This window comes from Budorcas taxicolor, chromosome 11 (assembly GCF_023091745.1).
Source record: "Budorcas taxicolor isolate Tak-1 chromosome 11, Takin1.1, whole genome shotgun sequence".
In the NCBI taxonomy this organism is placed as follows: domain Eukaryota; kingdom Metazoa; phylum Chordata; class Mammalia; order Artiodactyla; family Bovidae; genus Budorcas; species Budorcas taxicolor.
The window spans coordinates 65,358,230-65,385,528 of NC_068920.1; the positions used below are offsets into that span (position 1 = coordinate 65,358,230).

Sequence of the window (27,299 nt, forward strand, 5' to 3'; positions counted from 1 at the left end):
GGACATATGAGGATACAGTTCCGTGTACAACTTTCTTTCCTATAACAGATCACTGACCTGAGCCATACTTCCTTGCATTGGGAGGAGTTAGGTTTATTTAGTCCAATATTCTGTTGGCCGTCCTAGCAAGCCCTCAAGGACTTGCAGGAGAAGGAGGCCTCGTTTATCCCCTTGGACATAAATGTTGGAGATGTGTGGAGGCTGTTTTTCCTAGCAGCTGAACTTGGCTCTGTAAGTAAGTCACTGACGGCTTGTGCTGTGGGAAGAGGACACGCGATTCAAGGTGAAGAATGAGGGTTCGCTAGAGCCTCACTAGTCGTATGATCTTTGTACTTGGAGTGGGTTTACTGCACACAACATGTACCTGGGCCTGTGTTGTTGTTGTTTTTTTTTTAATCCACTCTTTTAATTAGTGTATTTTGACCATTCACATTTTTTTCCTTTCTAAAAATGTTAATTGCAGGATAACTCCTCCTACTACTCACCCCACCCCCCCGACCCGCATCCCCAAGATCGTGTGCCCCTCATGAGCAGGAAGTGTTGGCATTTATCACCATAGATCCTGAGCCTGAACAAATACTCAGTGAGATCCTGAGCCTGAACAAATACTCAGTGAATGTTGCCTCGACCTGGCCGGGTCGTTCTGAGCGTGGCGTTTTTCTACAGGGATGCTCGCTGACCCCCGTGGCTGCCCATCTGCTTTACAACATTGTTGCTTTCTGCCATACAGCAATGTGAATCAGCCCAGGGGTACATGCATGTCCCCTCCTTCTTGGATCTCTGTTACACTGGATTTCCGGCATTTCCTTTTGATTTTTCTTAGTTTCTGTCTCTCTGCTCTTACTGCTCATCTGTTCTTACATGATGTCTACTTTTTCCGTTAGAGCTCTCCACATATTAATCAGTTATATTAAATTCTCTGCCTGATAATTCCAACATTTGTGTTATACCGGAGCCTGGTTCTGATGCGCTTCATATTATTTTTTTATCTTTTAGCATGTCTTGAAGTTTTTTTTGTTAAAAACCAGACATAGCAGGTAATAGGAGCTGAGGTAAAGGCCTTTTGTGTTATGTTAACTGTGGAGGGCCTGGGCTGTTTAAGGTTTGTTGCAGCCGCAACCTCTCCACATTGCAGTCGGAGAAGGCAATGGCACCCCACTCCAGTACCCTTGCCTGGAAAATCCCATGGACGGAGGAGCCTAGTGGGCTGCAGTCCACGGGGTCAAGAAGAGTCAGACACGACTGAGCAACTTCACTTTGACTTTTCACGTTCATGCATTGGAGAAGGACACGACTGAAGCGACTCAGCAGCAGCAGCAGCAGCAGCCGCCACAGGTGCCTGTCTTTTAATTAGTGTATTTTGACCACATTTTCCCCTTTAAAATTTTGGTTTTAACTGGAGGATAACTGCTTTTAATTCATTAGCCGGAGACGCTCCAGCTTCCTTGTGTCCTTGTTGCTGCCCACTGTCGTCTCTGGGCTTCCCAAGTGACTCCTCCGTATAGAGCCCGCGCTTGCAACTCTTTCAGCTCTAACTCACCGCCATTGTACTTGATTTCTGGTAATGTGGTGGCTAGGTGTGTGGGAGAGGGGCAGCATTCTATAATCGTGTGATTAAATCTCTCAGTGGGCCTATGTCTCTGGGCTGTGACCTGTTTTTTCACCCTTGAGGTGAGACAGAAAGGCTTGAGGGGTAAATGCCTGTCTCCCATGGCTCTGGTAAAATCTTTCTCTGTAGAGAGTAGCCCATGTTATGGAGGATATTCTGGGCATATTTCAAAATGGTTACCTTTTGCATCTACCTGAAGACCCAGGAGATTTTTCTTGACTCTTCATGGTAACGATGTCTGGTAGCTCACAGTCAACGTCCAGCAACTTGTCAAAATTATAAGTGATCCTGCTGGTTCATGGATGGCATTTTTGAAATATGCCCAGACCATCCTCTGTAACTTAAGGGATTCCCTTGTGGCTCAGAGGGTAAAAGAGTCTGCCCACAATGCGGGAGACCTGAGTTCAATCCCTGGATTGGGAAGATCCCCTGAAGAAAATGGCACCCCACTCCAGTATTCTTGCCTGGAGAATCCCATGGACGGAGGAGCCTGGCGGGCTACGGTCCATGGGGTCGCAAAGAGTCGGACACACCGAGCGACTTCCCTCTCACTGCTTCACGGCTCTGGTGGCTCTGCTACAGGTAAGCTGGCCTCTGCTGAGATTCTGTGTTCACCCATTTCTCAATTCTCTGATGAGTATAAGGTGTTGGTTTTCAGTTTTTTCAGTGTTTTTGTTAACAATAGGAATGACAACTTCCAGGCTTTTCACACATTGAACCTGAAACCAGAAGTCTAGCTGTATAACCTTGAGCAAGTTAATTCCTGTGAAGTCATTTCTCCCTTTATGATACGGTGATTGTAAGCCTTTTAGGCCTACTTCATGTCATTATTTAAATCAGATAGTAAAGCACTATACTTCCATAAGGATTACCCTCAATTTATCGACGTTCACTGCAAATTTGTGGAGTTGTCACCAGGAAATGCCCATCAAACTTGGAGTTGCATCTCCCAGTTCTGCTGAAACTGCTTGGATGCTGTGAAAGACAAGTGTCCCAGTTCCATGACTGGTTCATGATGCTGCCCCCAGTGGTCCTCCTACTCTTCTCCTGGAAGCAGAGGAGCATGTGACCTTTGGGCATAATGGAACCACAAGAAGGAAAACTCCCTGCTTATGAGGAACAGACCATTGGGTTATTGTGTGTGCAAGAAATAATCACATTATTGTCTTTAGACACTGCAACTTTGGTTTTTGTTAGGACAGCTGATGTTACCCTAGTTAATAAAGCAACAGTCATCCTGCTATTGGGGCTGCAGTTGTTTTGTGCTAAGTTGCTTCAGTTCTGTCCGACTCTCTGCAACCCTACAGACTGTAGCCCACCAGGCTCCTCTGTCCATGGGATTCTCCAGGCTAGAATACTGGAGTGGGTTGCCATGCCCTCTTCCAGGGGATCTTCTCGACATGGGGATCTTCTGGACCCAGGGATCGAACCCATGTCTCCTGAGTCTCCTGCATTGGCAAGTGGATTCTTTACCACTGAGTAACCTGGGAAACCCTTTCATTTTTAGGCTGAACTAATACGGGGCTGCAGTCACAAAAACTTAGACTATGTGTTTTTCATACTTCATATTAAGTGTTCAGGAGCTGGGTGGCTGAAAAAAGAGATATGGTAGTCTGGAAAGATTGAGACTCATCCAGCGCTGCAGTGCGGTATTCAGTGAAGTCGCCTGTGGAGAACACAGAGACTGCTGGGGAAAGTGGAGGGAAAGGGGGAAACGGGCATGTGTACTAACTATTCCTCTATTTCCCAAGCAGAGAGAGAGGTGGGGAGGGAGGATTGGCCAGTTGAAATTGGCAAGCACAAATGAAAAGTGCAGAATTTTCTTGATGTCATAAAAATTGAGTTTATAGATTCCAAGCAATAGGGTATAAGACTGAAGAAGGCTCTGTGCAAAGGCCCATTAAGACTTACCAGGTAAACTGACTCGGCCTTGAGGACAGTACAGATTGTGAATATGATGTTGCTGTCCAAGTTTTGGTTTAGACAGTTTCAAGATAACTGCTATTAACCAGACAGAGAGACTGGCTTGAAGGCGAAGAAACAAACATATTATTCCTCCTGTGTACCAGCCACCCCTTCCCAGCCTCTCCTCCTGTGAGGAGAGGGTTCTGCGTAGCTCTGGAACCCCACAACCCTGGGGCAGGGCTTGGCATGTCCAAGGGGCTTAGAAAATGTCCTGTGAAATACATATTTTATGGCAAAACAAGAAAAATTTAAACATAAAACATTTTCTCTGCCATCATCTCTTCCCTCCACTGTGCACTGGGCATTGACCACACCTCCCCATTTGCAAAAATACCTGCTCAGCCATAAAGAGCAACTTTCTCCCAGCTTCACCAAGAATGTTATCCTTAAAAAGAGAACATTCCTTCTTAATCTTGCCAGGGGTCACGACGATCCACCACTTTGTACCTGAAGATCTGGATTGTGTAAACTGTCAATAATACATCATTTAATGTGCAACCCGCTGTCTCAAAGACTAACATAATTGTGTTCTGACTTCTAACACGGGCAACAGCTCCGGGAGCTTTTTGAGAGGTTCCCAGGTTATGTCTGATTCCCTGGTGGCTCAGTAGTAAAGAAGCTGCCCTCGATCGGGAAGATCCCCTGGAGAAGGAAATGGCAACCCACTCCAGTATTCTTGCCTGACAAATCCCATGGACAGAGGAACCTGGCAGGCTGGTACATGGGGTTGCAGAAGAGTCAGACACGCCTTAGCAACTAAACAATCACTCTGTGCATCAGGCGCGAGGTGACTCCAGCAAGACGTTGCTGGAACATGGCAGAAAGGTGCTGCTGCAGCCTTTGCAGGCGGCAGGCCGCCTCGTGGGCCGCCGTCAGCGCTGCGGGCGGGCGCGTGCCCCTCACCGTCACCAGCCCTTGGGACACCGTCCACGCGGCACCTCCCTGGGAACCACAGCCCACATCAGCTTGGCACGTGTTTTTTATTTTGTGTTACTTTCACATTTACAAACTCAGGAAGTCACACTGAGAAAGGGACGGCGGGGGCTTCCTGGAGGAAGAGCTGGGCTCCCGAGCCCTGTGTGGCCTGGTTGGACACTTGGGACTTTCTGCAGGGAGACTGTCCTAGACCTTGAGGGGCCTCACTGTCGGACGGCACATGAAGTGGTTAGTGTGGCCCACTGCTCCTCAGTGCCTGGAAGATGCGTTACGTGGGCTGCCTCGACCCAGGGTTTTATTGCTGGTGAATCTGATTATCCGACTTGGGTCAGGATGACGGCATCATCAGAAGTGGGCCTGGTGGGACACGTTTTGCTGAGATGAAAGGAGACTAAAATGTGTACACTGCACTGGTCTGGCGATGCTGGCATGCTGCCCGTGCCTGCCTTCAGCCCCCAGGAGAGACTGGTCCTGGAGGAGATGGGTGAAGACCTCTGTGCCTACCCCCGCACGTCCGTCAGAGACAAGAGGCAGAGTCATTGGGAAGGACATGCCCAAGTCCAGGGCAGCCTGAATTCCAGCACCCAGCCAGCCCTGCCTCTTCCCAGGCCACGCTCCCTTTAAGGCCCCCAAAGAGGCTCCCTTCCTCAGGTGGGAAGAATGGACACTCCCCTCACTTCCCAAAACTGGATCTCTTGGACTGAATGAGATAATCCCTTGGCAGGTAAAAGTGTGGAAATCTGGCCAAGGAGCACACAGCATGTATTCTAAAAAGGTGAACAGCTGAGGAACACCCCTGGGTCATTCCTGAACTACTTGGGAACTAGAGAGCCATGGAGAGAAGGGTTTGGCTCTGCGATGACAGCGGCGGCCAAGATGAGAGCCAGATGCGTGACTTTATCACTCAGATCTGATCCTGTCTTGGCCCCTGGGATGTCTGCAGGGTACTGGCTTGTCCACCTCTCTTCAAAGTGCTGGGTGCCATGCCTGCTGTCCCCTGGGGACACACAGGACAGCCCTGCCCTGCAGGTGTCTGACAACTGAGGGAGACGACCAAGGCCGTCTGATTTCCCCCCGGCTCTGTTTGACTGCACGTTTAATGCTATCCCCACCACCCTGGGGAGAGCAGAGGCTCGGTGGCACTGGAGGGTGGGGGCCAGGACCCTCCATGTACCTTATGTGCAGACTACGTCCTAACAGTCAGGGTCCAGCTTCACTGGGCAAGGTGCGCCCCGGTCCTCAGGGAGTGGCTGTCTTCAAGAGGAGGGAGATGGAAAAAGTGTCATTTCTGTGCCTGCGCTCCACCTGGTTAGCCTCTGGTCTAACGAAGATATCTGAACGCATGGTCCTACACGTTAGTTTAGCAAAAACTCTGGTTTCTGGTACCCAAAGAGCTTAAAGTCCCCCTCAAACCGCGCATACAGGCGCCGGATGTCTCGTTTGCTGATGCCCAGGAAGTAGTGCTCGACCTTGGTTCTGTTGTACGCAGTGATGCCCAGTGGGATGGTGGGGTAGGACACCAGGTGGTCGATGCCCGCCTCTCTGAGGATGTACGGGGCGTCATCCTCCAGGGTCTCGTGGTGCCCGACAACGCTGTATGTGATCTCACAGGGTGCACACAGCTCCACGTACGTCACCCAGTGGATAATGTGGTCCCCGAACTGGAGATCCAGCCACCTGTGGTTGGGGTCACCCAGGTAGCGCACGAAATCCTCAAACTGGATGCCTCGGGTCTCCGTCCGGTTCCTCCTGTACTTTCTGATGATGCCGGGGGCGATCTCGTGCCTGTACCAAGGCTCAAAGCGGGGGTTGTGGACAAACTTATCCTTAAATGCTGAGATCAGTCTCTCAAAAGGATCTCTTACGATAAAAAATTTGAAGTATGTTTTCAAGCTAAGGAAAAAGGTGGAAGATAAAGAAGAAGTTAACCCAATGCTGCTGGTGGTGCTGGCTATGGGTTGTGAGGCGGGGAAGAGTGAAGCGTGATGGCTGGAGCAACAGCAGCCACCAGGCTGGGCCCTGTGCCAAAGGCATTGCACACAGTTCTTACTGAATTCACGCAGCCACCCTTGGAGGCAGATCCTCTTGTTAATCTATTACCCCATATGAACTTCAGGAATGTTTTTAAAAGTTTTGTTTTGGGGCAGAAAACCAAAAGAGTAGAAACCTGCTTGATCAAGTGAGGAACAGCTGAAGCCAGAGGAAGTGAGTGACTCTATTCAAAATTGCCAGGGGAAGGAAAAATGGGGGGTGGGGGGAGATTAGAGAAAATGGGAGTCACCAGGCTCCAGCTGGCAGGAAGAGGGTCTGGGGGAGCTCCCGGAGGGGGCGGTGGTGGCCCAGGGGTACCTGTGTGAAGAGCCTGTAATGATGATGACACTGCTGTGACCCAGGCACTCCCCCAGGCCAGGCACCCTCTCAGCGCTACTGCTGTGACCCAGGCTCTCCCCCAGGCCAGGCACCCTCTCAGCGCTACAGGTCTCGGTTCGGCTGCTCTCACAAAAGTCCCACAAGACCAAAGCTGAGGGGGGTGACAGGACCACCTGCCCCCAGGACGGTCTCTGATTTGGCATTTGGCATTTCTGAGGCTGTACAAGCTGCAAAGAGTGAACAACCAGAGCCGGAAGCAATGGAAGTGAAGCAGCTGAAAAGCAAGGGAGCTCAAAGACCACTCAGTGCCCTGACACTGGCTGGCATACTGTGCACTTGTTCCTTTTAAACCTCGTCTTTTGGGGCCATTTCACAGCTCTCAAGAGAACTGTCCAGTCAGCTCCGGAACCCCTGTGCCAGTCTCCATCCTGGCTGTGGCCAGCGAGGCCGGTCCCCCTCTACCGCTGCTGGGTCTAGCCCACCTGGCCACTCATTAGGGGACTGCTGCCCCGGAGGCCCACGCAGCACCACAGAAGGAAATGAGAAGCGAAGTGGGATCTACCTGCAAGCCAAATCCCTCTCTTATGAAACAAAGGTCATGCTCAGAAACCCATAAAACATTACCAAAGCAAAGCAGAACAAAAACGACCAGTCATTTTCACTAAGACCGCCATGTAACTTTCATTTTGATGGCCTGTGTGAAGGTTAGGGTGGCGAAATTCGGAAATTCTCATGAAAAATGTGAATTTAAATGCACTGAACATTGGGTGTGTGCCTGGTTGCCTCTCACCAACACAAATGAGCAGCTCTTGGAGATGTCTGGGTAATGCAACGAGTAGAGGAGCGGAACCTGGGCTTTTATCAGCGTCCCCCTTTCCCCACCCCTGCCCATCCCCCTCCTCCCCATCCCTCCCCACCTTCCTCCTCCCGACCCTCCTCCTCCCCACCCCTGCCCATCCCCCTCCTCCCCATCCCTCCCCACCTTCCTCCTCCCCATCCCTCCCCACCTTCCTCCTCCCGACCCTCCTCCCCCCGACCCCTGCCCACCCTCCTCCCACCCCTGCCCACCCCTGCCCACCCTCCTCCTCCCCACCCCTCCCCACCCCTCCCCATCCCCATACCCCTCCCTACCCTCCTCCTCCCCACCCCTCCCCACCCCTACCGCTTCTGGATTTCGGCCTCGCTGAAGGAGGAGAGTCGTGGGAGGCCGTTCTTCTCGTGGTCGTGCACCACGTTCTCAGGGATCTCCTCGATGGAAGGGAAGGCTCCTGGGAAGCAAACGGGGGGTGGGGTGGGGGGGAGAAGTTGTGTTGGTCTGGTCGCCTCTTAAGCTAGCCACTGCTGCCCTTAAAGAGAGATGCCCATCTCAGAATGCAGGTCCACACTCCCCACAAACCATCCCCCAGCATCCACATTTAGGTCTCAGCTCCGAATTTCAACTGCTCCTGTGGCAGGGTGAGACTGAAGAGCAGCTTTTGGTGATCCAAGAGCCAACGGGAGGAAACGGAGGAGTCAGGAAGAGGGAGTTAGGCCTACAGGCAGGAGCACATGAATGAGGCTCAACCTGCATGTAAGGAAGATCACTGCCTGCAAGCAGGACGCCTGAAACCTGTAAGGCTTCCTCTCCTCTGAAACTGGGGGCAAACATCAGAGAAGCAGGACCAGGAAGCGCCCGGCTGATCCGCTCCATCGCTCCCAGCACCAGAGCACCCGGGCCTAAGAGGCTTCTGGGTAACCTCATAGCATCCCAGGCTGGCAAGTGGCCAGCGTGTTTGGTGCTAGATCAGCCAGGTTGATGCTTGGGGGTGAAGGGATGCAGATAAAGCAGGGCTCAGAGGAGGACAAGGAGCATCAGAGGAGGCAGGGTGGGACCAAGAGCCACAGTGCTGGACCCAGGCTGCCGAATGGAACCTGGGGGGCTCCTCCCAGGGTTGGGGGAGTTGGGTAGGTGTTCACTCATTTCTCAACTCAGGCAAATGGAAATAAAGTGTCGGTGTGCTGGGGTGCTAGTCAAGGCCTCGCCACCCTTCACATCCACCTGTGTGTTAATCCTTCCCTGTTAGACTCATGGTCTGGCAGGGAAGGGTCTCTGCTGGGCCTTCAAAGCAGGGACTGCAGTCTCTCCAGAATATTTAAGCCCTGACCCAGAACCCTGCACTAAGCACTGAGACTGGACAGTTGTAAATGAGCAAGGTGTCCCATCCACTCCCAAGGCTGACAGGAGGGCAGCTCTGTGGGTCTGCACCCGGACCTGCTCTGGTACTTGTCGCCTTGCGGGTGCGTCCAGGGACAGCCGAAGGCAGCCTCAGGACTGTCGTCCTCCTGCTGTGCCAAGTCACTTCAGCCCTGTCTGACTCTTTGCCACCCCATGGACTGTAGCCTGCCAGGCTCCTCTGTCCGTGGGATTCTCCAGGCAAGAACACTGCAGTGGGTTGCCACGCCCTCCTCCAGGGGATCTTCCCGACCCAGGGATGGAATCCATGTCTCTTGTGTCTCCTGCACCGGCAGGCGGGTTCTTTACCACCGTGCTGCCTGGGAAGCCCATATATGCACTGGCAAACTGCGCCCGTTTGTGTCCTGCTCTCATCAACGGATTCTTCTCCTTCAGAGACAAATGCTTCATACTGTGGCAGCAAACGTGTAAGACTGGTACATCTGTTGTTTTAAATTTGATCTGTAACCTCATTCTCCAATGTTAAAAGCCAACATACTGTCAGATTACTCCAGAAGCATGTTGATGACCACCAGAAGATAAAGCAAGTGTCTCCTTTCCTTCCCCAATCAGCCAGTGAAAAGGTCAAATGACACCAGCTCTAACCACTGCCTCTGAAAGCAGCAGTAGGCCCAGGGGGCAGGGGGACGAAGACCCCACGGGGCTCCGAGGTCCGATTCTTGATTCGGAGTCACACTGCTGTCCATTATGATTATTTTTCTTTTGAAGCTGAATTTAATACAGCCCATAATTATCGTGGGCGGTTCAGAGTAACTAGAGTTTAAACAAACAAACACGGCATCTGGAAACAGTGGTGAGGAATCGAAACATGCAGAGCATGAGGGCACTTTCCAGTGATTTAATTTGCTCCTGAGTAAACACTACATTTCCTGAAGCAAGTCAATTAAATCCTCTGAACATGGCTGCTCGTTATAAGATGGGGTTGACTGTGGGTGGGGAGACCCCCAGACCCACTGACAGGGGTCACCCCACCCCGGGCACTGGCTGTGGGTCCTTCTCTGCACAGGAGAGCAGCTGTGAGGGCAGCTGCCAGGTGACTCAGTGAGTGTAGAGCCTTGACCTCCTAAGACAGAGCGACAGATTCATAAGAATCAATGCAGTGACTCTGAAGGGAAGAAAAGGGATGAACTTGGGAGGCAGGGGCGGCAGGCAGAATTGGAGGGAGCCGGAAGGCCCTGATGGTGGGTATGGACTGCCTGGGTGAACCCTGCCAATATATAATGTGAGACAGGAATAGGAAAAACACCAGGGAATTTCCAGGTGGTCTAGTGTTTAAGACTCCTCACTTCCACTGCAGGGGGCACAGGTTCAAGGCCTGGCTAGAGAACTAAGATCCCACCTGCTGCACAGCGTGGCCATAAAAAGGAAAAACACCAGCGAGCTGTCTGTGAGTTGCCGGCCCTCCCAGGTCTCCCTGGCTGCCCTCCCCAGACCCTCCAACCTCCTCCCCGCAGACCCTGAGGTCCGGGCGGGACGGGCCTCACCCAGCACTGCACACACCATTCAGCACAATGAGCACTTTCTTCCACTGGGTGTTGCCCACTTTGGGGGTCTGGCAGAAGAGAATCTTGTGCTTGTCACAGACGAAAATCCGGTCGAGGACAAACTTGGAGATGGCGGTGTGGGAGAGGTTCCTCAGAGTATCCTCCCTGCATACGTTCCTCATGAGCTCTAGGCGCTGCGTGTAGACCAGGGGCTCAACCAACATCTTCCCCGTCGGCTGCAGGGAACAAGGCAGAACGGGCACCAGGGCATCGTGAGTGCCTATGGGAGGAGCCCTGCCCTGCCCTCATGCCGTTAACTTGTGGAGGCCAGGGCCGCCCGACTGAAACAGCTGGACAGCAGGCGCGAGTTTCAGGGGCCTGGGGCTCAGGCTGTGGATGCGCCAGACCACAGAGCAGCCAGAGGCTGCTGACCCCGTCTCTCCTCAACCTCAGCCTGGACAACCCAAGGGGCGGGTGGGCTGTCTGTCTGCCTGGCACTGTGCTGACCGCACGAGGGCCCCTGATGCCCTGGCAAAGGCAGGGTCCTCGTCATTCAGGAATTTTAGGGAGGCCAGCTCTGCTCCCTTGCTCCCCACCTCCACGTAACCTGAGTGTAAGCATGCGAGCCGCACCTAAGGACCTGCTGTCTACACAGATGGTGGCTGTTCAAGATAATCTGGTACACTGGTGTATTTGCTTTATTAATTTAAGAAAATGCCTTAGGCCACTCAGTATGGGTTTTTCAAAGGCAGAAGCCATCATTCCACCTCCTCAGTGCTGAGCACACAATTTTGCTTCTCTGAAATGTAGCCTGAGACACGTGGAAGGCAATGCCTGGCAGTCGCATCAGGGTACCAGAAGTTTAGCCTCTGTGAGCAGGTAATGGAGCTCACCAGCCCTGGTCCTGTTCTAACGAGTCCAATGATGGGAGAGCCCCCTTGGGGCTGCAGGGGAGAGCAGGTGAGAGGGAGATGCTCTGGGAAGAACGGGCAGGGGGGTCAGCGCAGGGCCTGGCCATGCTCACCTTCAGCTCCTCAGGGAAGTGTGTCTCTCCTGGCGACCTCCCTGTGTCAGGCACAGCAGTCAGGAACAGAAACTCCTGCTTGGCGCTATAGGCTAGGAGACGGAGAGGTTAAAACATCTTCCTGTGCAGGGGCAGACACACAGAGCAGTGCCACAGCCCAGAGACCCCAGAAAGAGACCCAAACAAACACTTCCAAGTGATGGCTGACAAGGCGATAAGGAGCATCTTCTGAACAATGGACCCAAGGACCTGGACACCCCCAGGCACGAAAGGAGCATCTCCCTAAACCTCAGTCTTTATTCAAGAACAAACTCAAAATGGATCAGCATTTAAATGGGAAACACAAAACTAGAAAAGTTCTTTAAAAAGCATAATGTAAATCTTTGGAAAAACTGATAAACTGTATCTCATCAAAACTTAAACTTCTGCTCTGCAAAAGACCCTGTGAAGAGGATGGAAAGACAAGCTACAGACGGAGAGAAAGTATCTGCAAACCACACATCTGACTGAGGACTAGAATCTAGAATAAAGAAGTCTCAAATCACAGCAAAAAATGCAAACCATCCAGTTAGAAAAGGGGCAAAACAGGAACAGACATTTCACAAAAGAGGCTCTGCAACAGTAGGTGAACTCAGGAGAGGATGTTCAACGTCGTTAGCCATCAGGCAAAGGCAAATCCAAACCACAGTGAGATACCGCGACACCTAGCAAAATGCCTGAAACAAAAAAGTGAAAACCCCAAGTGCTAGTGAGGACGCAGAAAAATGCAAAAAGGTGCAGCAACTCTTAAAAACTAAGTCTTCAACTACTGTATGACCCACTCCTAGGCATTTATCCCCGAGAAATAAAAATTTATGTCACAAAAAACCTGTATGTGGGACTTCCCTGGTGGTCCAGTGGATAAGAACCACCTGCCAATGCAGGGGACACGGGTCGGGGGAGATCCCACATGAGACGGAGCAAATAAGCCCATGCCCCACAACTAGAGAGGGCGTGCTCTAGAACCTGTGAGCTAAAACTACTGAAGCCTGGGTACCTAGAGCCCACGCTCAGCCATGAGAAAAGCCGCTGCAATGAGCAGCCCGCTCACTGCGACAGAGCAGCCCCTGATCATAGCCACCAGAGAAAACCTACACGCAGCAACCGAAATCAAGCACGACCAAAACAAAATACTTACATGCGCACATTCACTGCAGTTTTATTTCTAATCGCCCCAAACAGAAAGAACTCAGTCCTCCTTTAGCGCCTGAGTGGTTAATCAAAGACCGGTACATCCAAACCATGGAACACTGCTTAGCACTAAAAAGGAATGAGCTACTGATACGCACGATAAGCTAGATGAATTTCCAGGTTACCATGGTGAATTGAGTCCATCGCAAAAGGTCGCATATACAACATTCTTGAGAGGACAAAATTACGGACAGGAGAAGAGATTAGTGGTTACCAAGGCCGGGGTCGGGGGGAGAGGGGCTGGAGGCTGGGGAGAGAGGAGTGGCTATAAAAGGACAACCCAAGGAATCTTTGTGGTGATGAAGATGCTCTGCATCCTGGTCAGTACCCCGCCTGTGACTCTGCACTATGGTCCTGCAACGCATCACCCCCGAGCAGAAGAAAAAAGGGTATGAAGGACCCTCTGTCTTACGTACTTACAACTGTGGGTGACTCGAGTGATCTCAAAATTAAAGGTTTAACGAGACAAGATTCAAGTCAGCAGTCAGGTTAGTGCTTACATGTTATTTTTGAAGCTTATGGGAATTGATGATTTCCCTGGTGGTGCAGTAGTAAAGAACCTGCCTGCCAATGCAGGGGACATGGGTCCAATCCCTGAATCGGGAAGATCCCCTGGAGTAGGGAAATGGCAACCCACTCCAGTATTCTTGCCTGGAAAATCCAACAGAGAAGCCTGGCGGGCTAGAGTCCACAGGTTGCAAAGAGTCGGACACAACTGAGCGACTATATGGCACAGGAATTGATATTCAACTAGAGGAAGTCTTACAAAATGCTAGAGCACAGTAATCATTTGCAACAAACTGATTTGGGGGAAAACTCTGGGTAGAATTTTTAAGAAAATTTTCAAATCTCTACAATCAAAGAAACATTTGCTTTCAAAATTTTGCAAAGCCTAAATATAGAATTAGAATGAAAAAAGTAGTTATCAAAAAAAGCATAGAAATCAGCCTAATAAAGCGTAAGCAAAGGCACATTTCACTTTTGTTATAAACATCAAAACCTACTCCTCTTGGGTCATTACCACCAACACTCTGCAGGCTTCACTGCGGCCCCTACTTCAGTCTGGCTGTTTAACTGCACCCCCAACTCTTCGCCTCACCCCCCACTCCCCAGCCAGCCCCGCTGAAGACAGGCACCAGCCTGATGTCCTCCCTGCCCAGCGGGGAGAAACCCATCCTCCTGGAACCCCACCAATGATAATAACCCATCTCCCACCCCTCATGCCTCTGAGTTCTCCGACTCCAGTAGAAATCTTGGCCACACACTTCCGTGAATCCCGAGGAAACTGTTTCTTCCTTTCTCCTGCCTTTGAGTTGAAATGCAGCCCAAACCAGAGGAGCCACTCTGCGCCTGCTGTGAGGCCAGGGACGGTATGAAGACAGAGAGGCAGTGCCCTGGGCCACCAGGCTCTGAAAGGCACCCAGAGGGCCAGGAGGCCAGCGTCCGCCCTCCCCGTCCTCCTCAGCCTCATCCCCAAGCACCCACGTGCTCAGGGGGACATCACCTCCTACTCAGGCCTGGTTACCTCACGCGCCCACGTCTGTGAGCCGCACAGCAATGCTCGGCTCTGCCACAGGCCATGTGGGTTCCTAGAAACCTAAGCCTCCTCGGTGACATTCTAGATGTAAGATGTAGTCTGAATTCTAAACAACTGACTTACTAGTGAATCTCTGAAAAGTGTCTTATTTCACACACTCAAGAGCATGGAGAATGACCAGCCACACATACCAGCCAGCCATCCACCAATTCTTAACAGCTTCTTTTACTGTTAACTCCTGGTATTTGCTCCCCAACCTTCCTCGAGCCCAATTCAACGAGATTCGAATAAAACCAACAGCACAACTTAATGTCTGGTTTTGCTTTTCAGTTGCTCTGCCCACACCTGTTTATTCTCACTGGATGCCTGCTGTCACCACTGTGGCCAAAGATCACACCCGTCCCCACCCTCAGGGGCAAGGCACCAGCGCCAGGCCCAAGGGTGATCAGCAGGTATGACCAGGCGTCAGAACATAAGAGCTCACTCTCCTTAGAGGCGCCATCATCTCCGCTTTACAGAGCGTCCCGGCATTGCCAGGCGAGTGCTGCCTTGTCTTTCTAGACGTGACCGCATCCCCTCGTCCCCTGACCTCGCTGTGTGTCCAGCTGCCCAGGGTACCCACTGCATCACACGCCGGATAGAGGCCATGCGGACATCACATCATGGGTTCTGCCCTTAAGCGGCTGGCAGCTGAGCTGAGGCAGAAGATTGGAAAGAGCGGTCAAACAGAAGCGAGAAAATCAGCTTCTACGCCTACCCGCCAGATTCACAAGGATGTCGCTTCTGAGTTCAAGTGTCCACATACCATGCCGTCAATTTTCCACCACTGAATGGGATTTATTTCCCTAGGACAAAGGCTAGTTCAATACAGCACTGAAGTCTGTTAACCGCACTGAATCACTGCCACAAACATCGCTGTGGCTTCACTGCTGAGTCAGAGAGAGATGCGCGCGCGCACGCGCGCACACACACACACACACACACACACACACACGGCTTTAAACCACAACATGCTCTTCCTATACACACACAGACACACAGACACACAGACACACGGCTTTAAACCACAACATGCTCTTCCTATCCACCGGCTGGTAGAAAAGCCATTAAGAATAGGGAGGTACAGGACTCCCCTGGTGGCGCAGAGGATAAAAATCTGCCTGCCAGTGCCAGAGACACGGGTTTGAACCCCCACCCTGCCCCCGTCCAGGAAGCGCCCACGTGCCGTGGAGCAACTAAGCCCTTGTGCGACAACCTGTGAAGCCCGTGTGCCTTAGAGCAACAGGGGAAACCACCCCAGTGAACAGCAGCCCCTGCTGGCAACTGGAGAAAAGCCTGCAAAGCAAGGGAGACCCAGCACAAAATAAACGATTAAAAATAGAACAGGGAAGCCAGAAGCAAGCCCCTTCATCCGCTGACTGGGAAACTGGGACAAAGCTCACCTCCTCGGGGTCAGAGCTGGAAGAAGCCGCCCAGGGACTCCGAGCACACTGGCTCCCTGAACGCTGGGGCCGGGGATCGGCACCCGCTGTGCACAGGCGGGCTTCACCGCGCAGGACACCCCTGCACGTCAGGGACTCCCTGGTGATGCCAGCTCACAGTGCGCTCCTGGGTCAAGAGCAAAAACACTGAACGCCAGTGAAACAAACTCCAACCCAGAACAGAAACCGCCAGCTGAGAACAGCGCTGGCGGCTAATTTCAGCGCCTCCTTCTCTTGCCTGCCCGTCTGCCTTCCCACCTTGCGCCTCTACAGGGAGGATGGAGGCGGGGTGGGGCATCGGGCAGCCTCTGCACAGTCGGGACAGCCCGGGGGGGCTCTCCAGGGCGAGCAGGGCCCGGAGCCCGCTGGCCATACTGCCAGCCCAGGCTGTGCAGCGCATGGGTGGGAATCAGGGCGACAACCATGGGATCCTTTTCTACTTCCCTTCCCTAAGGGCCACACCTGCACGTGGACGTCAGACCCTGCGTGGAATAAACATACCCTGCAATTCCTTCCTGTCAGGCTGCTGTCTCCAGGCCAGTCTACAGCTGCTCACGGGCCCTCCCTGGGGGCCTGGCCTCCCACCATCCCTGAAGGAGTTGTCGCCTTGGGGCTCAAATGCCCATCCGCGCAGCTCCTCAGTCACGCCCAGCACCTCCTCACAGGTCACTTTCAGGGCCTCACTGTGCTGGGGTTGGGCTTGGAGCTGTCAGCCAGCTGTCAGCTGTCACAGCAGGGAGGACGCTCACTTCACAGAGAAAAACAGTAAGGCCCAAGCAGTGGACAAGGGCGTGAACCAGACACAGCTCTTCAAAGACTGGGTTGGGTCCTCTTAACATGTCCTCATCTGACATCGAGTCAACGGGAGTTAAAAATCCCAGCACACATCTATTTACACCAACTTCCTTCCGGAGCCCTGAAGGTGACCTTCAAACAGCTGCCCCCAGCAGGCAGCATCTCACCAGGACACCAAGCAGGGCTGGTCCCCAAACCCGGAGCCTGAGAGGACGTCGAAGAAGCCCCTAAGGAAAGTGTGTCCCCCCGCCCCTAGGGGAGGTGACGGGCAAGGACCCCTTCATCCCTGTCCACCTCCCCTCCCGAGCCTCAGCACATCACTTGGACACAACAACCTCCTTCTGGCATGAGAGTCCTTTGATTCTATGTCACTGCTTCTCCGGGCAGTTACCCAGGAGCAGTATCACAGCAAGGTCTGAATTCACCAAATCCATTCCACGAGGCGGCATACCTACCATCAGGGTCTTTGAAGGTCAGCGTGATGAACTTGCTGGCCACCATGAACATGAAAATCACCCAGAAGCACGCGGCCAACAGAAGCCACTGGTGGTGCATATTGTCAAACATCAGCCATTCAGCGACTCTTCCTGGAAAACACAAGCCAAATGGCCCTGCTGTTTACACATCAGTCAGTTACGCCAAGGACAACAGAAAGAACAGGCAGCTTCAGTTAACAGCCTCCATACAAATGTTTTAAAATTCTATTCTACTGATACCATGGGTATTTGAACTTGGCAACATTATATTTTTAATTACTAACAATTTATAAAGTTGATCGGTTTCCCAGGTGGTGCTAGCAGTAAAAGATCCGCCTGCCAATGCAGGAGACACAAGAGATACACATTTGATCCCTGGGTCAGGAAGATCCCCCCAAGAAGGACACGGCAACCCACTCCAGTATTCCTGCCTGGAGAATCCCATGGACAGAGGAGCCTGGCGGGCTGCAGTCCATGACTTTGCAGAGTCAGATATGATTGTGCATGTGTGCAAGAAAACGTTCATAACAAATCAAATTTTAACGGAAAGGAGCCATTTCTATTTGGTTTTAGAACACATGATAAGCCTTTACTCCTGCAGTTGTGCCAGCTGACTCTTTCTGGCCCAGGCACCTGCCAATGCCTGGAAGCCAGGGCATGAAGGGGCTCACTTTGGCCTGGACTTTTGCTGTGGCTAATTCTCAGAAGGCAGACACTATCCTGAGCAAATTCCAAGCAGGTTGTGGTTTTTTTTTTGTTTGTTTGTTTAACTTAAATTTATTTTAATTGGAGGCTAATTACTTTACAATATTGTATTGGTTTAGCCATACATCAACATGAATCCGCCACGGGTGTACACGTGTTCCCCATCCAGAACCCCCCTCCCACCTCCCTCCCCGTACATTCCTCTGGGTCATCCTAGTGCACCAGCCCCAAACATCCTGTTGACAAGCTTCAGCCACACCTACAGAAATGAAGTGTGGTGCATGCATGCTCGGTCATGTCCGACTCTTTTGCGACCCCACCAGGCTCCTCTGTCCATGGGATTTCCCAGGCAAGAAAACTGGAGTGGGCTGCCAATCCCTTCTCCAGGGGATCTTCTCGACCCAGGGTTAAACTTGGCATCTTCTGCATTGGCAGGTGGATTCTTTATCACTAGTGCCACCTGGCGGAGCAGGCAATGGCACCCCACTCCAGTACTCTTGCCTGGAAAATCCCATGGGCAAAGAAGCTTGGTAGGCTGCAGCCCATGGGGTTGCGAAGAGTCGGACACGACTGAGCTACTTCACTTTCACTTTTCATTTTCATGCATTGGAAAAGGAAATGATAACCCACTCCAGTGTTCTTGCCTGGAGAATCCCAGGGACGGGGAAGCCTGGTGGGCTGCCGTCTATGGGGTCGCACAGAGTCGGACATGACTGAAGCGACTTAGCAGCAGCAGCAGCAGCAGTGCCACCTGGGAAGCCCTGTAGAGATGCAGAGAATCTCTGGAACCCTAGAAATGAACTCTGGAGCGTCCAGCTCCATGCACTTGCCTGCCAGGGCCTGGGAGGAGCCTTGGGGGTGGGCATTTCTCATGTTATCGCCACCTGGGAGTGATGTGGGGCACTTGGGTCCTCAGTGAGTCACATGAGCCACACGCTGCTGCAGGGGACACAGAAGAACTGGAAGTTGCACTCAATTCTTGGCAAGAGAGACAAAAGAGTCTCTTTATTCACATGTCACCTTTAACACAGGACTTCTTGAAGCCAGACCCAGCCACACAGAGAGACTACACTAGGCTGGGTTAGTTTCTGTCAGCTGACAGGCCCGCTCATCACTCCCGGGCGGCAGGGAGATGTTCTATTCCACATAGACCGTCTGCCAATGGCAGACGACTTCAGAAAGCCTGTGTGCGCTGGTGCACTGAGCTCACCACGGCCTGGGTGTCAGCTCTCCACCTGTCTCCACGGCAGATCCCTGCCTCCTAGACCTCACTGCGACTCTGAATTCCCACCCCCAAGGGCCTCTCAGCTTATGAGGGGGGTTCCCCTCCGCCACTGGCCTGCATCTGTACCTTCACCCTCAAGTCCCCACAAAGCAGGTGCATTGTTTTCCCGGAGTCCCCTGGTAGAAACAGAGGGGGAGAAACGGAAACAGTGACAGACTTTATTTTCTTGGGCTCCAAAACGACCACAGGTGGTGACTGCAGCCTTGAAATTTAAAAACGCTTGCTCCTTGGGAAAAAAACTTATGACAAACCTAGACAGCACATAAAAACCAGAAATGTCACTTTGCCTACAGAAGTCCGAATAGTCAAAGATATGGTTTTTCTAGTAGTCATGTATGGATGTGAGAGTTGGACCATAAAGAAGGCTGAGTGACAAAGAACTGATGCTCTTAAACTGTGATGCTGGAGAAGACTCTTGAGAGTCCGTTGGACAGCAAGGAGATCAAACTAGTCAATCCTAAAGGAAATCAACCCTGAATATTCACTGGAAGGACTGACGCTAAAGCTGAAGCTCCAAAACTTTGGCCATCTGATGTGAAAAGCTGACTCATTAGAAAAGATCCTGATGCTGGGAAAGATTGAGGGCAGGAGGATAAGGGGGCAAAAGAGAATGAGATGGTTGGAAAGTATCACCAAATCAATGGACATGAGTTTGAGCAAATTCCCAGAGACAGTGAAAGACAGGGAAGCCTGGCTGCTGCAGTCCATGGGGTCACAAAGACTCAGACACAACTAAACGACTGAACAACAACCTAGTAGAGCTGCCAGATTAAACAGATAAACACACAGGATGCTCCATGAAGTTTCAATTTCAGATTAAATACTAATTTTCCAGTTAAACTCCTCTGTCCATAGGATTCTCCAGGCAAGAATACTGGAGTGGGTAGCCCTTCCCTTCTCCAGGGGATCTTCTCAACCCAGGAATCAAACCCAGGTCTCCTGCATTGCAGGTAGATTCTTTACTATCTGAGCCACCAGGGAAGCCCCAAATTTTCAGTACTTTAGTATAAATATGGCCCTGATATTGCATGGGACACACTTAATACTTCAAAAAGTTACTTGCTGTTTCTCTGAATTTCCAGTTTACCAGGGTGTCCTGCGTTTTCTCTGGCACCACCCAACAAGAGGAGCGCGCTCCCTCTCTGGCCTCCTCAAGCAGCTGGCCTGTCTCCACAGGGTCGTCCCGTTCCCTCCTGCCACTCCTCCTCTGGGACCTCCCAGCACAGAGCCCTGGAAGGCCCCAGCACTCGCCAGCTCTGGGACTCCCGAGGTCACTCACCCTCCCTAAGCTGAGACAAGGCCCTCCTCCTTCCAGGGTGGCCACAAGGATCAGGCAACAAACTGCACCGAAAGGACCAGCTGCCCAGGAGCAGACCCTCTAAGAACAGAAACTGGCCGGTCGCTCGGCATCCTTTGTGACCTTCCTGTTTAATCTCCACATATCCAGAAAGGTGGCTCAGTGGTAAAGAACTGCCGGCCAGTGCAGGAGACTCGGGCTCAATCCCTGGGTCGAGAAGACCCCTGGAGGAAGAAAATGGCACCCCGCGCCAGTATTCTTGCCTGGAGAATCCCAGGGGCAGAGGAGCCTGGCGGGCTACAGTCCAGGGGGTCACAAAGGGTCGGACAGGATGAGGGACTGAGCAACAGAAGGAGATGCAGACTTGGAGAGCAGACTGTCGGGCAGGGGCAGGAGAGGGTGGGATGAAGGGAGCCAGCAGCGTGGAAACACACACACCACCACACGTGAAACAGAGAGCCAGTGGGGATTTGCTGTATGACTCAGGGAGCTCAAACTGGGGCTCCGTGACAGCATAGAGGGGCGGGGAGCGGTGGCAGATGGCAGGGGACATATGTCCCCCTATGGCTAATTCACGTTAATGTATGGCAGAAACTAACAGATTACTGTAAACCAGTTATCCTTCAGTTAAAAATAAGTAAGTTTTAAAAAAAAGCTACAGCAACGTCCTGGGCCCCAAGAACACCTGAGCCAAGACCGCGCAGTCCTGTGGTGAAGGCTGCAGGCCAACCGGCGAGGACGAAGCTGGGCGAACCATTATGTGGGATTTGCAAGCGTCTGATGAAGCTCAACGCAGGATTAAAGAGGTTTGCTGTTGTTCAGTCAGTAAGTCGTGCCCGACTCTTTGTGATCACATGGACTGCAGTACCCTGGGCTTCCTTGACCTTCACTGTCTCCCGGAGTTTGCTCAAACCCATGTCCATTGAGTTGGTGATGCCATCCAACCATCTCATCCTCTGTCACCCCCTTCTCCTCTTTCCCTCAACCTTTCCCAGCATCACGGTCTTTTCCAATGAGTCAGCTCTTCACATCAGGTGGCCAATCAGTATTAGTCCTTCTAATGAATATTCCAGGGTTGATTTCCTTTAGGACTGAGTGGTTTAGTGAAAACAAAGACCTCCTTGACATATATACACTACCATGTATAAAACAGATAGCAGCTATATAGCACAGGGGGTTCAGCTGGGTGCTCTGTGATGATCTAGAAGGGAGGGAGGTCCAAGAGGGAGGGGATATATGTATACGTATGGCTAATTCATGTTGTTTTGCAGCAGAAACCAACACAACATTGTAACACAATTATTCTCCAATTAAAAATAAATAAAAGTGATAAATAAAAAGACCTCCATCACTCTTTCCATTTACTCCTGTTTTAGCCTTCCCAGCTATAGATAACTAGCCCCTGTAGAATTCTGGGCTGACCTTGGAAAAATCAGCATAATTTGCCCCATTTTTTTTTTAAACAAAAAGAAAGTCATTTCAAATTCCCATAGTCCCAGCTCCTCTCGGCCTGCCCACCACCTGTAGTGTTTCCTTGAACGCACAAACTCCCCACAGGTCTGCTTCCTGTCCAAGAGCGACGGGCTCAAGGCTCACCATTTCTGTCTGCAGAGAGGCTGGGGCCTGCCCCCACAGACAGTCCTCTCCTCACCCCCAAAGTCAGGGGACAAATGGCCTTTCAAAAGCCGGACACTTTCTGTATTTAACTCTCCTTTGTTCAAGGAGCCAAGACAGCTCCCAAGGTACCTCTTACAGATAACAGAGGTGAGTTTGAGTGTGCACCCCAGTGGAGGAAGGGGCAGCCCAGCTGTCTGTAGAGCCTCCCTACTTCAGACCATTATGTGAGATTTGCAAGCGTCAAGGTGTCAGGCCAGGAGGCCAGCTCTTTGAAAACCCATAGGGCAGAGGTGGAGGATAAAGAATGATGGACAGATGGGGAAAGCAGGGCCGAGGATGCAGGAAGGTCACTAAAGATGCAAGAAACACTAACCTGTCTGTCTCTCTCAGTGAAGAGGAAGACAGCACACACATGACGCATCTGTAGTAATAACAACCCCTCTGGCGCTATTACCAACTCTGCCGCAAATCTTCCCTGTCCTGCACTTTCAAAAAGATGCTGTCTGAAAGCATCCATTTTTGCAGCTGCCAGTGGCTCCCCACACCCCGTCTGAGCTGTCATCCAAAAGCAGTCTTTCTGAATTTGTGCTAAAGAGTTGGACTCCCCCTTCCCCTACCATCTAATTCAACTTGTTTTTTTCCTAGTTCTACTTTTACTATACACAATCACTCAACCTGTGGTAAATAAGCCCATTTAGCTTTGTAAAACAGTTAAAATTTTTTCAAAACCTATTGCTCTAGACAGGGCCGAGTGTGCACACAGCAAGAGAGAAACCTCAAAACCGCGGTGCAAAAGGAATACAGCAAGAATAGAATGAGATATATGACGCTGTGCCATTTACGTAAATTAAAGACACAGGCGCTAAAACCAAAAATACATGTTCTACGAAAACACAGAGAAAGAAAGAAAAGGATGACCTTTCCAGTGATTTCTTATGTGGGTGGGGTAGAGCAAATGCGCTTGAGGAAAGGGAATTAGAAAGGAATCTCCAAGTAAGCAAAATGAGAGAGGGGCGCTGGAGACATGAGAGACAGTATCCCAGGAGTTAGCACCCATTCAGCTCCTTGAATGGGAAGGAGAGAGAGGGATGGACAAACAGATAGAGGAAGGAGATGAGATTTAAAGAGACCAAAAAACAGCTTTCCCCCAAATGTCATTCATTCAGTTACATTTACCAAGGGCTTACTCTGAGCCAGGAGCCATCAACCAACCTACCCTGCTCTCCTGGTGGTTTGTTCTAATAGAGGCACACGGGACATGAACAGAGCCATTAACGTCCAAGATCACACAGGCGCTAAGTGACATGGTTAATAACACAGGAGGGTGAGGGATGAAGGAGGACCTGGGAGGAGACTATGTTGAGAAGATGCTCAGCAAAGGGAGGGGACCCATCACAGAGCACCTGGCAAGGAGCTCAGTCTGGGTCCAGAATCACCAGAGCGGCAAGGAGTGAGCAAGAGGGCAGGGGAGTGGCCCAGATGAACAGTCCTGTCCAAGGCCCTTTACTGAGATGGAAACTGACTCCTGGACCCTTGCTCCCATCACACGTGTACCCTAAGGAAAGGATTCCCTGTCCGGGGTTCAGTTTTTAAAACACTCATTCAAAACCTATCCAGACACTAAAGGAAATGTCACAAAAAGAATCTGGTCATGCACAATTTCCTGTCTCAGAATGACTGCTCATCCTTAGTGACCCGGAGGGAAACACACTCTTCTCTGTGGCAGATGGAGAACCAGTAAGAGGTGAAGACAGATTCTCATTAATGACGATGACGAACAGCAAACACGCCTGCAGAGGGCGCCGCAGGCCACGCACTGCTTTCTACAGATACTAAACTCGTCTAATGCCCTGCCTGAGTTGTGTCTGTGCATGCGTGCATGCTCAGTTGCTAAGCTGTGTCCAACTCTTTGCAAACCCATGGACTGTAGCCCACCAAGCTCCTCTGTCCTTGGAATTTTCCAGGTAAGAATACTGGAGCGGGTTGCCATTTCCTCCTCCAGAGGATCTTCCCAACACAGGGAGTGAACTGGTGTCTCTTGCATTGGCAGGCAGATTATTCACTACCACACAACCTGGGAAGCCCCTGCCTAAGAGGGCACTCCTATTATCATTATGGTTAAGAATACATTTCTAAGAATACATGCACAAACTCCTGTTTACGAGTTTAAGCTTCTGTAAATCTCCATATGAGCAAGAATGGAAAATGCTATTACATGACACGGATTTCAGATAACTGGTGAGGTGTCCATAGCTTCTGAGCCTGATCCACATTTCCTTGCAGTATCTGCTTTGCCTGAAGTTCTCGGCTCCTCCTGTAACTGTATGGGACAATTAAAAAAAAAAAAAGCACCATTAAAAGTTACAAGACCAACTTACTGAACACAACTTGCTTTATACTTGGGAAACAGTTAACCAGTATTAACAGCTAACCACTTAGGTTATTCGAGTATATTTCGCATACCAGGTCTCTCACAGAGAGGGGTTATCTTTGGGGATGGCTTGGCAAATGAATAAATTATTCTAAACGTACCAAAAGAGCTAGCTGTTTAAAAGATTCTTCCCTGTAATTTAGTATGAAAATGAAATCATTTTTGGAGCAAAAATAATAAAACCCAATTATACCACTTTTGTATGTTTGATATTGGGTAAACGATTTCTGTATAAAATGATCAAATCTTTCAATGCAAGATTTTCGCTGGGTTTTGTATTTCTTCATGCTTTAATGACCTGGCAAATTCAAGGCAAATGTCATAGCATGAATGAATAATTGGGAACAAGCCAAACTCATGGAGATAGATTACAGATTTAATAGAGTGAGCTGGCAAAATAAACATCCAACTCACTGAAAACACAATACAGCCCAGCAGTCTGGGATGGTCAGAGAAGTCTAGCTATGCTTTCTTTTATGCTTATGAACTCAATATTAAAATGAAAAGCAATTTCATATTACAAAGATGGAAGGATTAAGCTTTATGTACTCACATGCAGATTCTTCTAGACCTGTGTCAAGACAAAATACTCTCTTGGCTTCTGTAATCCTTCAGGCCCTTTCCTCTCATCCACCTTTCTCCCTTGTTCCTATTCTATCATATAACCTCAAACATTTGAAAAATGTTCTAAATATAACTGAGAATTGCCCAGGATAGTAACTAGTTCCTCCCTTTCTTTGTTCAGTTCTGCAAGAAGTCCAGTTTCCATTCCAGGGAAGAAGAGAATTTCTCTCTCAGGTATTTCTTGGAGATTTTTATTCTTGAGGGTCAAGAGCAAAGATGGAAAGATTTTTTTTTCCCCCATGCTGAAATTCCTATTTCAACCAAGATGAACTATGCCCTAATTATAATGGGGGGAAAAAAGACAGAAGATCATTTCAGTCTTCGTGTCTCTTCTTAACCCAGCCAATGAAAAGAGTGAATAAGCCTGGAGCAGAGCTGCCTGGTTTTAAGAATATCTGAGACATTCTTCACTCTGACAGTGAAAACTGTCCAATGACCAACTCTTCAGGGCCCAAGGTCCCTGACTTCGGGTGTTTCAGACAAAAAACCCCTTTGTGACGATCCTCGGGCTCAGCTAACCAGAACCTGGCTGTACCGTTTCCCATTCAGTGGCTGGCCCTTTCTCCTGCCTTTCGCAGACTTGGAAAGTAACAAGGCAGCTTTTGGAAGATCTGGTTCATCTTCCGGTCCAGACGTGCAGAAATGAATGCCTCCACCTCCAACTTCTGACAGGCCCCTTCTGTCCAGATTTGAACTGAGGGCACCCTGGAGCCTACCTGGCAGGACACACGTATTTCCAACCATCCTTTTCCCTCCTACCTACCAGTGCGCGCGTGCTCAGTCGCATCCGACTCTTTGCGACCCCATGGACTGAAGCCTGCCAGGCGTCTTTGGCCATGGGATTCTCCAAGCAAGAATTCCCTCCTCCAGGTCCACCCACCGGAGACGTGCTTAATTGTGCACTTAGAAAACTGCACATGGTCCTTCTTTCCTGGCCTCTCTCTCTCATCTCTGCATGCCCCCTGTGCCCAAGTGGAACATCTTCCTCTTTCCGCTCCCAATGACAAATGCAAATTCTCAGGCAAGGATGAAAGAAGTAAACTATGGATCACCGAGAACCGGTGATGCCGCGACTACAGCATCCCCAGCAAAGACGCTGCCTTATTGCATAATTACCGTGTTGAAGGCTCTCCCCTTTCATTCCACGAACGAGGGAGGCCTCAAGTCGCCGAAACACACTGGGATGCCGCTGGCAAGGAGAAGCCGGTTCCCTCGGTTTTCCCGTCCACCCGGGGTGGGGCAGGGGTCGAGGACTGTGACGCCCACCCCCCGCCCTCGCGCGTCCCCGAGCTCACCCTCCGTGGAGCCGGAGCTGTCGGGGTCCTCGGGCCCTTCTGCGGTCTCGGGGGCTTAGTTCGGCTTGGGCCTCGCGGGCCTGGGGGCGAGGCGCGAGGGGCCCAGGCGTCCCGGGAGCGCGGGAACCCGGCCCGGAGGCCTGGGCGCCGCCACCAGCCCTCCCGGCCGGGAATGTGGCGGCGGCGGCGCCGGAAGGAGGAAGGCTTATTCGCGAAGCTCTCTCTGGAGGCGAGGCCGCCGCCGCCCCCGCGCCGGTCAGCGCCGTGCGCGCTCCTGCCCGGCTCTGCGCGCCCCCGCCGCCGTCCCCGCCGTGCGCGCGCCGCCGCGTCGACCAAGGGGAGGCGCAGGGAGGCGGGGCCAGAGACCCCAGGACCCGGCTCCACGCGTGGCCATTGCGGCCGAGCTCCAGTCCCACACCAACCCCCTCCCCCAAAGTCCACGAGAGTGTATCCCAGGAAATGACAGAGGGACGTATGGCCAAACCTTATTCCACCAGGTCACCATCCATAAAACAGGTTGGGTGTTTGAGAACGAAAAAAAACCACACAAACTTGGAAAAATGAAAAAGAAAAAAATCTAAAAGTGGAAAAAGGCAAAAGTGCTTGAGTTTGGGGTGCCTCCCAGCATTCCTAATCAGCCTGCATGGTTAAAAAAGAAAGAAAAGGAAAAACAGAGCCATCAACAGGGCCTTTTCAACAGCCGCCCCCCCCCCTTGACTAACAGTCTGGAGGATGTCACCCCCTTGTCACGGCATGAAAAAAAAAGTGAAAGTGTTAGTCGCTCAGTAGTGGCCCACTATTTGCTACCCCGTGGACTGCAACCCACCAGGCTCCCCTGTCCATGGGGTTCTCCAGGCAAGAATACTGGAGTGGGTAGCCATATCCTCCTCCAGGGGATCTTCCCG

General features: G+C 51.2%; 2 protein-coding genes across 4 annotated transcripts in view; both read right to left on the reverse strand.

Moving 5' to 3' along the window:
• LONRF2 (LON peptidase N-terminal domain and ring finger 2) overlaps positions 1–1,546 on the reverse strand; it is a 34,153-nt gene extending 32,607 nt beyond the window's left edge. The window contains 1 exon segment of the mRNA XM_052648227.1: positions 1,541–1,546. Coding sequence (XP_052504187.1) covers positions 1,541–1,546 — 6 coding nt within the window.
• Positions 1,547–4,535: 2,989 nt separating this feature from the next.
• CHST10 (carbohydrate sulfotransferase 10) lies at positions 4,536–26,623 on the reverse strand. Of its 3 annotated transcripts, XM_052648381.1 has the most exons (8): positions 26,395–26,623; positions 24,260–24,364; positions 18,676–18,784; positions 17,120–17,251; positions 11,622–11,713; positions 10,614–10,833; positions 8,043–8,148; positions 4,536–6,403 (listed from the first exon to the last, which is right to left on the reverse strand). In XM_052648381.1, the coding sequence occupies exons 3-8, from the start codon at positions 18,716–18,718 to the stop codon at positions 5,866–5,868; spliced, it is 1,131 nt and encodes a 376-aa protein (XP_052504341.1). In that variant the 5' UTR covers positions 18,719–18,784; positions 24,260–24,364; positions 26,395–26,623; the 3' UTR covers positions 4,536–5,865. The 3 variants fall into 3 exon arrangements, with proteins under 3 accessions (XP_052504341.1, XP_052504342.1, XP_052504343.1); XM_052648382.1 differs by lacking the exon at positions 18,676–18,784 and having other exon boundaries at positions 26,395–26,622; XM_052648383.1 differs by lacking the exons at positions 17,120–17,251; positions 18,676–18,784; positions 24,260–24,364; positions 26,395–26,623 and adding an exon at positions 14,067–14,108.
• Between the last annotated feature and the right edge of the window lie 676 nt (positions 26,624–27,299).